At 34.7% G+C, this 12491-nt stretch overlaps 1 protein-coding gene across 4 annotated transcripts in view; it reads right to left on the reverse strand.

The window, feature by feature from the left end:
* CDC42BPA (CDC42 binding protein kinase alpha) overlaps nt 1-12491 on the reverse strand; it is a 306002-nt gene that overhangs the window by 84335 nt on the left and 209176 nt on the right. For all 4 annotated transcript variants that reach the window (XM_024739083.1, XM_024739069.1, XM_024739060.1 and 1 more), the window contains one exon: nt 1036-1283. In XM_024739083.1, coding sequence (XP_024594851.1) covers nt 1036-1283 — 248 coding nt within the window. The remainder of the gene's footprint in view (nt 1-1035; nt 1284-12491) is intronic.

Here is a 12491-nt window from a genome sequence, read left to right on the forward strand (position 1 = left end):
ATGCTCCATCCCCCCCATCCACTGCCTTATTTTTTGTTCTTAGAATTGATCACTACCTATATATTACCTATCCTATATCATTACCTATATATTCTGTATTTTATTTATTTCATTTATATTTTGCTTATACTCTTTCACCATAATTAAAGGAAAGTTCCATAAGGAGAGAGAATTTTTATCTGTTCACTGTTATGCCTCCAGAGCCTACAGCAGTGCTTTCACATAGCAGGTTCTAAAAATTTTTGCTGAACGAACAGACCAAACTGAATTAAACTTAGGCTTCCAATATAAGTTGAGAATGACAAAAACATACATTCAGTTACCTAAAACCTAGAAACTTGAGTATCACTGATAATTTCTCCTGCTTCTAATTTCTCATATCTGGTTATCATGTCATCCAGGTTCTGTCTTCTCGGTAGAACTTCTGAATCCATAAACTTCTCTCCATCTTCACTATCATATCTAAGGTCCAGCCACCTCATCTCTCACAGCTAGATTACTATCTGCAGTCTGCTCCTTCCAATCCATTCTCTAAACAGTAGCAAGAGTGGTCTTTCAAAAATATAAATATTGATATAATCATGTAATTTTCCTTCAATGGTCTTATGACTATTTTCCTTTCTAGTCTCATTTCTCAGCACTCATCTTTCTTTTTATGCTTCCACCATAACGAACAGCTTTCATTTTCTGAATGTGCCATGCTATTCTTTTCCTCTAGATCTTGGCAAATTCTGCTAACCTTTGCCTGGACACTCTTCCACAGCTATATATTGCTTATATCTTTGGTCTTAACTCAGAAATAATTTTGTCCAAAAAACCTAGACACACCAACGTTATCTTTGGTGCCTCTTCTACAGGTGTTCCTATACTTATCCCATTTGCTTTCCTATGATGCTGTAATATAATTTTCTATTTACCAATCTTGACTTTGGTCTTCTTGAGGACTGGAATATGTTTATTGCCCATGTATCTCCAGTCCTTAACACCAAACAGGTATTCAATAAATATAAGAAGAGTAAATAACTTGATTCTTACCTCTCTCTCCTGTTTTTTTCCAACTTGTCTTTCAAAATCAGAATTTCTTTGTTGAGAGCAAGTTGCTGGCCTTCTGAATCATGTAGCTCTTTCTTCAGATTTTTAATTTCATTTGCATGTATTCCTTCTCTCTTGGACAATTCTTCTTCATAAAAGATACTTTTCTTTTCCAAATCAGTCTTTAGTTTGGTTATTTCTTGCTGATGTTCTATGCTGCATACTCCTGGTGAGTAACTAATTTGTTTTTGCTATGGAAGTAATAATAAAAGATTAATCTGTAAGAATAATAAAATATTAACTAATAACTCTTTCTACAATATAAAGAACTGTTCATATAACTGAATATTATTTTTGTATATTATTACATAAAAATAATACTTTCTTTATTCAGGCTATTAACCTTTTGCCTGCCATATCTTGCCAATATTTTTCTAAGTGTGTATTTCTTTATTGCTGTATTTTACAGTCTTCTTCACACCAAGATTAAATATTTATCTGTATTTTCTGCTGGTACTTATATAATTATTTGTTTTACACTTAAATATCTAATTTATATATAATATTGTCGGTGTATGGAGTGAAGGAAAAATCTAACTGCATCCTATTTCTGATGTGGAACTAATAAAAGGTTATTAATACATTTGTGTCTTTAAAAGATTAAATTGGGGGAGGAGTGGTAGAGCTAGAATGCACAAAAAGAAAAGGGAGAAAGAAGGCTTCTGCAGTGGTCCAGGGAGAAATGACAAAGGTCTAATCCAACATCTTTGTATCTATTCTAGAAAAACATGATACAGCTCTTCACATTTAGGTAGGGCTTTAAGAAGGGGAAGTTTGGTTGAAAGACATCTTTTTAGAAATGAGGTTGAAATATACTCTTGGTATGAGTGAGAAAAGAAAGTGTAATGTCCAAAGGTTCTTCCAGGTAGTAGCTAAGGTAAACAGAAGCATACAGAGGTTATGACTGTAAGATTTCCTGAGCTTTTTCCTGAGTAACTTTTCTATTACTTTGTTACATGCTATTTTCCCAGGTGATCCACAACAAAACTTTTAAAACCCAAAGAACCTATAAGCTTATATTTAGTGACAACAAGGAATCAAGATCTGGAGGACACTGTATCCTTTTTTGAAGTCAGTATTAAGGGCAGGAAAACTGGTAACCGCCCTTGATTTAAAGTCCAAAGAAAACTATGCTAGCTTCACATTTGAGGTCTATAATTTAAAAAAAAAAAAAAATAGGCATCAACGTGGGCCTGAGAAATGTTTCTGGGATAGTCACTGTAATGTTAACCATTTACTCAAAACTGCTTATGAAGTGCCTACCATATGCAGGACCCAGATTTTCCAGTGGTTTCTGAGTCAGCCTGACATGGAAAGCTTGGTGGAAACTGGGAAAGCCATGTCAAGTCATGTTCTTGCTCTTATGCAACTCCATGAAAATGGTGCCTAAATCAACATCTGCAGCACTAACCACTTATCGTATTACTCTTTCATTTTTCTAATCACCTAAAGAACACTCTTAGTTTGCTGCTCACTTTAGTATAGTTTGTCTGTTGGGATAGCAGTAGATGTACTAGAAGTTTCAAGCAAAAATTACCTTGAAATCAAAACCTCACAAAGATACCACCAAAAAAAGTTATAGACTCATGTCACTAATTGATAAGAACGTAAAAAAGCCAAATAAAATGCTGAGAAACAAAATTAAGCCATAGGTAAAAAAGAACAATCTACTGCAAAACAATAAGTTTTATTTCAGGTATTGAAGGTAATTTAATATTAGCAAACATTAATAACTGTGCAAAACTTAAAGTAACTCCTTGTGATAATCTCTAAGTACCCCTGCCCAAAAGTATTTCATAAAATCTAATACCAGTTCCAAAATACTACCCCAAGTCCCACCAAAAAAAAAAGAGTTAAGTAATTCTCTTAAGGAATAACCTCTTTCAAGCTATCAGACAAAATAATACTTTCTAGTGAAACACCAGATACATCCAGGAATAATAACAACAAAAAGGATGCCTTCCATTATCTCTCTTATTTAATATTAGATTTTAGATATTCTAAGTAACATGTGAAATCGTTACAAAACATGAATAGTTGAAAATCATGATCATTTCCACTTAATATAACTGTTTGCTCAGAAAATGCAAATAAATCCACTGAAAAGTGTTGGAATTGATAAAGCTGAGTAAAACAACTGCATATTAGATAAATATAAATCACACAGTACTTCTAGACAGTAGAATAAGCAATAATAGTAAAAATTTTCACTGTTAATAATAAAAAATTTTCATTTCTTTTTAATAGATCCAACAAAAATCACCAGCAACTAGTACACACACAAGTAATAACAACAGTGAATAATTTGTTTGAATTATATGAAAAAATTACAAGTCTTTATGAAAGATTTAAAGAAGACAATATAGAAAAATACCAAGTACTTGAAAGGGAAGATTGAATGTACATATATTCAATGTTTCTTAAATTATCTTCCCTGTAAATTTAATTAAAACTTTTTTAATGTGGGAGGTAATACTGGGTGAGAGATGGAGACAAATATTCTAGCACCCAGGCAAAAATAAACTGGTAAAAATACCAAAGAAAATCCTGAAAAAGCACAAAGAGTAAAGAAGGATAGAGGGTAATGTTTTTTTCAGATGTTAACATATACTATAAATTTTTTTTTAAATTTTTTGTCTGCATTGGGTCTTTGTTGCTGCACGCAGGCTTTCTCTAGTTGCAGGGAGTGGGGGCTACTCTTCATTGCGGTGCGCAGGCTTCTCATTGTGGTGGCTTCTCTTGTTGCAGAGCACAGACTCTAGGCGCGTGGGCTTCAGTAGTTGCAGCACACAGGCTCAGTAGTTGCGGCACGCGGGCCCTAGAGCACGTGGGCTTCAGTAGTTGTGGTGCATGGGCTCAGTAGTTGTGGCACATGGGCTCAGTAGTTGTGGCACACGGGCTTAGTTGATCCATGGCATGTGGGATCTTCCCAAACCAAGGATCAAACCCATGTCCCCTGCATTGGCAGGCAGACTGTTTTTCTTTTATAAATTTATTTTTATTTATTTACTTATTTTTGGCTGCCTTGGGTCTTCGTTGCTGCATGCGGGCTTTCTCTAGTTGCAGCGAGCAGGGGTTACTCTTCATTGCGGTGCACGTGCTTCTCATTGCAGTGGCTTCTCTTGCTGTGGAGCACAGGCTCCAGGCACACGGGCTTCACTAGTTGTGGCACGTGGGCTCAGTAGTTATGGCTCACGAGCTCTAGAGCACAGGCTCAGTAGTTGTGGTGCACAGGCTTAGTTGCTCCACGGCATGTGGAATCTTCCCGGACCAGGGATCAAACCCGTGTTCCCTGCGCTGGCAGGCGGATTCTTAACCATTGCGCCACCAGGGAAGTCCCTACTATAAATCTTTAATAAAGTATCAGTGTAATAGATCTCCACCCCAAAATAATTTAATTCAATATGTGAGATACTGTCAATCACTGAGGAAAGCAGTGATTAACTAATGGAATTGAAACCACAAACTAGCCATTAAAGAAAAAAATGATTCTCACATCATACCATTTAGCAAAACAAACTCCAAACGGATTACAACTAAATACCTTTAAACCCAAGAGAAACATCCAGGAAAAAGCAGAATTACATATTTAGCAAACTCTGAAAAAAGAAGGACAAGCCAAGCTTCGAAGCAATAGAAGAACTATTGAGAAAAATAAAAACAAATCATCTATAATTTGAAAAAGAAACAAGACCAAAATTAAAGGGCAAATGATAAATTGGTAAAACAGTTGCAGAGAAGATAAACAGTACAATTTTTACTATGCAAAGAGTTTATAAGAATTGATAAGAAAAACATTAAGACTATGAAATTAAATGGGCAAATGACTTAAAGAGATAATTCACAAAGAGAAAATATGATGAATAAATGATCTACTAAGAAAGCAAGAAATGCCTCTCATACTTGCAAAAATTTGTGGCATGTATCAAGTGCCTTAAAAATGATCTGACCACTTCATTTCCAGGTATCTGTTCTAAAAGAAGTGCATAAAAGGGTCCATGGCAATTATTATACTGTAAAAGTGAAAAATAAATACAGTCAGCTTGGGGGGATTGGTTCCAGGTCTGTCCACCCTCCATTAACAAAATCTATGATCGCTCAAGTCCCATATATAAAATGGAGTAGTATTCACATATAACATACTCTCAAATTCTTTAAATCATCTACAAATGCTATGTAAAAGTTGCTAGGGCATGGCAAGTTCGAATTTTGCCTTTTGGAATTTTCTCCCCCACACCACCCCAAACAATGGGCTCTCTGTATCTGCAGACGTGGAAACTGTGGATATGAAGGGCCAAGTGTATTTAACAGTAGGAAACTGGCTATGTGGATATTCTTCTATAATCATTAAAATTATGTTTGTGACAATCACATAATAATCAAACAGAGAGAAAGCTTATATCACACTCTCAAGTGAAATATAAGGGTTAAGGGTTGAATTGTGTCCCTCCAAAATTCATATGTTGAAGCACTAAACACCAGCACCTCAGAATGTGACCATATTTAGAACTAGGGCTTTAAATACTGCATGATCTGACTTATGTGTGGAATCTAAAAAAGTCAAACTCTTAGAAGCAGAGAGTAGAACAGTGGTTGCGAAGGGCTGAGGGGGTAGGGGAAATGGGGAAACGTTGGTCAAAAGGCACAAGTTTCAGATATGTAGGATAAATAAATTCTAGAGATCTAATGTAAAGCAGGATAACTACAGTTAACAATACTGTACTGCATACTGGAAATTTGCTAAGAGAGTGGATCTTAAATATTCTTAGTCAAAAAAAAAAAAAGGAAGGAAGGGAGGGAGGGAGGGAGGGAGGGAGAGAGGGAAGGCAGAAGGAAGGAGGTAACTGAGGTGATAGACACGTTAATTAGCTTGATTGTGGTAAACATTTCACGATGTATACATATATCTAAATATCAGGTTTTACATCTTAAATACATACAATTTTAAATTGTCATTTGTACTTCAAAAAGCCTGAAAAAAAAGAAAATGAAAATAGGGTCTTCACAGAGGTAATCAACTTAAAATGAGGTCATCAGTGTAGGCCCTAATCCAATATGACTGTATCCTTATAAATAGAAGAAATTTAGACTCAGAATCACACACACATTGAGAACATCAAATGAAGATTAAAGCAGAAATCAGGGTGATACATCTGCAAACCATCAGAAGCCAACTCTGCAAACACCTTGATTTCAGATTTCTACTGCCATAATTGAGACAATAAATTCCTGTTTTTTAAGCCATCCAGTTTGTGGGTATTTGTAACAACTGCTCTAGCAAACTAATACAACAGGGTAAAAAAACTCCTGTGGTATATGATTGCAACAATTGGAAAGTACTTTTTTTAAAAAACAGCCTTTCTCAAGTAAAGTCAATAGGGGAGAGGGGAGGTATATCTATCAGGGAGGAGAGGGCCCAGTGGAAGGAAGAACCATAGAAGGAAAGATACCCACAGGAAGTTATATCTAAATTGAGACCTGAGCGTAGAATATTGCTGGCAACACGTACAAAAGTCTAGATATTAGAGAAAACCTGATGTATGAGCAGGGAAACCCAAATAGTAAGTTAAAAATCTCGAACAGCAAGGACCTCATAAGGTAAAAGCTATGTTACAAAGTTTGAGCCTCTTCTGAAAAGCCAAGTGGTACCATGAAAGGATTTTAAGCACAAAACTAAAAGACTTTAAAACTACTATTCTGACTACAATATGAAGAACAAATTTTTTTTCAACTAGGGGGAAAAAAACCCAGGAAAACCAGACAGAACATTACATATTTATCCAGACAAGAAATGATAGCTGTATTAATGTTTAAAAAACAAAATATTAACCAAAAAAACAGCTTTACTAAGATATAATTCACATACCATACTATTGACCCATTTAAAGTGAACAATTCAATAGTTTTTGGTATACTACATTAATTATTTTAAAGTGGTAAAACATATATAACAAAAAATTGCCATTTTAACCATTTTAAATGTACAATTCAGTGGTATTACGTTCACAATGTTGTGCAACCATCAACACTGTAATTTCTAAAACTTTTTCATCTTCTCAAAGAGAATTCTGTAACCATTAAGGAATAAACACCCCATTATCCCCTCTACCCTGCCCCTGGTAATCTCTATTCCACTTTCTATCTCAATGAATTTGTCTATTCTAGATACTTCATATAAGTAGAATCATATAATATTTGTCCCCTTTTGTCTAGCTTCTTTCACTTAGCATAATGTTCTCAATATTCATCCATGTTGCAGGATATATCAGAACTTCACCCCATTTATGGTTGAATAATATTCCATTATATGTACTTGCCACATTTTGTTCCTTTATCTGTTGAAGAACACTTGGGTTGTTTATACCTTTTTGGCTGTTTTACTAATGTTTTAATGAACACTGGTGTACAAGAGTCTGTCTGAAGTCCCTGCTTACAATTCTTTTGGGTATATAATATAACTGGGAGTTGAATTATTCGGTCATATGTTAATTCTACATTTACTTTTATTGAGGAATCACCAATTGTTTTCATATTCTTGTGAGCACTTATTTTGTTTTTATTTTTAATTTTAGCCATCTTAGTAGGTATGAAGTGGTATCTTGTGGTTTTAACTCCATTTCCCTAATAATTAATGATGTTGAACATCTTTTCATGTGCTTATTGGCTACTAATATATCTTCTTTGGAGAAATGTCTATGCAAGTTATTGCCCATTTTTTGATTGGGCAGTTTATCTTTCTGTTAAGTTGTAGGAGTTCGTTGTAAATTCTGGATATCAAATCCTTATCAGATATTTGATTTACAAATGGTTTCTTCCATTCTTTAGGTTATCTTTTCATTTTCTTAAAAATATCCTTTGATGCAATACAAATAAGTTTTTATTTTGATGAAGTCTCATTTGTCCATTTTTTGTTTTGTTGCTTATGCTTTCTGTGACTTAAGAATCTACTTCCAAACCCAAGGTCATGAAGATTTACCCCAATGTTTTCTTCTAAGAGTTTTATGGTTGTAGCTCTTATATGTAAGTTGTTGATCCATTTTGAGTTAATTTTTTAATATGGTGTAAGGTAGGGGTCCAAATTCATTTGTTTGCATGCAGAAATCCAGCTGTCTGGCACATGAGTTGAAGGAACTATTCTTTCCATCCTGAACAGATTTAGTACCTATGTGTACCTATGTCAAAAATCAACTGTGGCTATAGATACATGAGTTTATTTCTGGACTCTTAATTCTATTCCAGTGGTCTATATTCTTATGCCAGTGTCATATTCTTTTTATTGCTGTGCTTTTTGTAATAAGTTTTGAAATTGGGAAGTTTGGGTCTTCTAACTTTGGCCTTCTTTTTCAAGTTTTTTGGCTATTTGGGGCAATTCCACATGATTTTGAGGCTCATATTTTCCATTTCTGCAAAAGGGGCTGTTGATAATAGGGATCGAATTGAACCTGTACATCACTTTTGGTAAAACTACATCTGAACAATACTAAGTCTTCCTATTCATAAACATGGGATATCTTTTCTTTATTTTAGGTATCTTTTAATTTCTTTCAGCAATGTTTTAGAATTTTCAGTGCACAACATTCTTGGTTAATTTTATTCCAAGGCATTCTTTTAGATGCTATTGTAACTATAATTGCTTTCTTAATTTCATTGTGGATTGTTCATTGCTGACATAGGAACACAACTAATTACTGTATGTTGATCATGCAACCCTGCGGTTGTTTGTTTTCTTATTGAGTTTTAAGAATTCTCTGAATATTTGGATAACAGTTTTATATCAGATATGTCTGCATTTTCCTGCAGTCTGTGCCTCGTCTTTTCATTCTTGGCCGTGACTTTCACAGTCCAGAAGACTTCAATTTCAGTGAGATCTAGCATAGTAATTCTTTATTTCATGGATTGTGCCTTTGGTGCTGAAAGTAAAAAGTCATCACCATACCAAAGATTATCTAGGTTTCTCCTACGTTATGGTCTAGGAGTGTTAATAGTTTTGTGTTTTACGTCTAGGTCTGTGATCCATTTTGAGTTAATTTTTGTGAAGGGTGTAAGTTCTGTGTTTAGATTCAATTTTCTTTTTGCATTGATGTCTAGTTCTTCTAACACTATTTGTTAAAAACTACATCTTTGCTCCATTATATTGCCTTTGCTTTTTTGTCAAAGATGATTTATCTGTATAGTCTCTTGCCAATACCATACTGTCTTGATTACGGCAGTTTTATATAAGTCTTGAAGTCAGTATTCCAGCTATGTTTTTTTTCTTTCACTATTGTGTTGGCTGTTCTGGGTCTTTGCCTCTCCATATAAACTTTAGGCTTAGTTTGTTGATACCCACAAAAGAAGTTGCTGCAATTCTGACTTGTACTGCATTAAATCTGTAGTTGAAGGGGCTTCCCTGGTGGCACAGTGGTTGAGAGTCCACCTGCTGATGAAGGGGACATGGGTTCGTGCCCCGGTCCAGGAAGATCCCACAGGCCGCGGAGCGGCTGGGCCAGTGAGCCATGGTCACTGAGCCTGCGCGTCTGGAGCCTGTGCTCCGCAACATGAGAGGCCACAACAGTGAGAGGCCCGCGTACCACAAAAAAAAAAAAAAAATCTGTAGTTGAAGATGGGAAGAACTGACATCTTATAAGACACCTAATACGGAGTCTTCCTATCCATGAACGTGGAATATCTCTCCAGTTATTTAGTTCTTTGATTTTTTTCATCAGACTTTTATAGTTTCCCCCGTACAGGTCTTATGCATATTTTGGTATATTTATACTTCAATATTTCATTTTTGTGGGTGCTAATGTTAATAGTACTGAGTTTTAAATTTCAAATTCCACTTATTCATGGTTGGTATATAAGAAAGTGACCGACTTTTGTGTATTAATCTTGTACCTGCAACCTTGCTATAAATGACTTACTGGTTCCAGGAGTCTTTTTGTTAATTTTTTTGATTCTCTACATAGACAATCATATCATCTGCTAACCAAGACAGTTTTATGTCATCTTTCCCAATCTGTATACTTGTTTTTTGTTTTCTTGTCTTATTGCATTAGCTAAGACATACAGCATGATGTTGAAAAGGAGTAGTGAGAGGAAGAATCCTTGCTTTGTTCTTGATCTTAATGAAAAAGCTTCAAGATTCTTGTCATTAAGTATGATGTTACTTTAGGTTTTTTGATAGGTATTATATATCAAGTTGAGGAAGTTCCCCTCTATTCCTAGTTTACTGAGTTTTTATCATGAATGAGTATTAGAGTTTGTCAGATGCTTTTTCTGTATCTCCTGATAAGATCATGTGATTTTTAAAAAATTAAAAAATTTTTTTTTGCTGTACACGGGCCTCTCACTGTTGTGGCCTCTCCCACTGCAGAGCACAAACTCCAGACGCGCAGGCTCAGTGGCCATGGCTCACGGGCCTAGCCACTCCGTGGCATGTGGGATCTTCCCGGACTGGGGCATGAACCCGTGTCCCCTGCATCGGCAGGTGGACTCTCAACCACTGCGCCACCAGGGAAGCCCGATCATGTGATTTTTATCACATCAGTGATGCATTACATTAATTCACTTTCAAATGCTGAACCAGCCTTGTGTACATGGGATGAAATCCCATTTGGTTGTGGTGTATAATTCTTTTTATATATTGTTGGATTCAATTTGTTAATATTTTTTGAGGACTTTTGCACCTATGTCTATGAGGCTTTCTACATTGGCCTGTAGCATTCTTTTCTTGTAATGCCTTTGGCTTTGGTATTTGCATAATTCTTGCATCATAGAACGAGTTAAGAAGTATTTCCTCTATTTCTATCTTCTGAAAGCAACTGTAGAGAATTGTCATGATTTCTTCCTTAAATGTCTGGTAGAATTCACCAATGAATACATCTGGGCCTGGTGCTTTCTGTTCTGGAAGATTATTAATTATTGATTCAATTTCTTTAACAGACAGAGCCATTTCAGATTATTTATTTCTCCTTGGTTAGTTATGGGAGCTGTGTCTTTGAAGGAATTGGTCCATTTCATCTAGGTTATCAAATTTGTAGGCAAAGAATTAATTGTTCATAGTATTCCTTTATTAGCCTTTTCATGTACATGGGTTGCATACTGATGTCCTGCCTTTCATTTCTGATACTAGTAGTGTCCTGTCTCTCTTTTTTTTTTCTTTGTATTTGTGTTTTATTTTACAATCAAAGGTTTAAAGATATAGCAGAGAGTACAGCAGGCAAAACACAGATTAAGCATATTCTGTGCAAAAATATTTACCACAGAAAAGATGAGAAAAATTTTAAAAGAATTATAGTGTGAAGGTAATTATAAATATATGAAATAATGTAAACTATATTGATAGGTAATTCCCCTTCTTTTCAAGTTCCCAAGGGAATTATTAAATTTATATAAGGTATTCAAACTTGTAAGTTTGAAAATCTGTTTGAAAGACACTTTTACTGGAAAAATATAAGTGACCAAATTGTCTCAAATCAACAATAAAATAAAGCACTGAGAAGCTACTATGTAATAACAAAGAATGTGTTACAAGAGAATTTTTTCAGATTTCAAGGAAGAGGTTATTTCTATGAGCACAGAGAAAAAAAGCAAGCTTTACTCTACTTTATATAAAATCAAGATAACCCTGAAACAAAACCTGATCAAAACACCAAATAATAAAACCAGACTTATCTCAATATATTGATACATTTAACAGCAAAAATTGTTAATAAAATGTTAACATTTGAAATTCATTGCTGTACTGAAATTCAGTTATTTATATGAGCAACTGATTCCCAGAATGTAAGAACAGTTTCATACTAGAAAACTTGTTAATATGATTTCTCTCAAAAATAGATAAGGGACCCCTTTTTTTCTTAATTAGCCTGGATAGAGGCTTATCGATTTCACTGACCTTTTTAAAGAATAAGCTTTGGTTTCAATGATTTTTCTCTATTGGTTTCCTGTTTTCAATTTGATGGATGTCTGCTCTAATTTTTATTATTTTCTTCTGTTTACTTTAGATTTAATTTGCTCTTCTCTTTCTAGTATCCTAAGGTGGAAGCTAAGATGATTAATCTTAGATCTTTCTTCTTTTCTAATATATGCATTCAATGCCACAAGTTTCCCTCTAAGCACTGCTTTCACTGTACCTGACAAATTTTGACAATTTGTGCTTTCATTTTCATTTAGTTCAAAATATTTTTAAGTTTCTCATGAGATATTTTCTTTGGCTCATGTGTTTTTTTATAAGGGTGGTGCCTTAATTCCAAGTATTTTGGAATTTTCCAGCTATCTTTTTGTTACTGACATCTAGTCTAATTCCATTGTGGTCTGAGAGCAGACAATGTATGATTCCTGTTCTTTTAAATTTGTTAAGGATTTCTTAAGGTTTGTTTTATGACCCAGAATGTGGTCTATCTTGGTGGACGTTC

Source organism: Neophocaena asiaeorientalis, unplaced genomic scaffold (genome assembly GCF_003031525.2).
Source record: "Neophocaena asiaeorientalis asiaeorientalis breed wild unplaced genomic scaffold, Neophocaena_asiaeorientalis_V1.1 scaffold347, whole genome shotgun sequence".
NCBI classification, from domain to species: Eukaryota; Metazoa; Chordata; class Mammalia; order Artiodactyla; family Phocoenidae; genus Neophocaena; species Neophocaena asiaeorientalis.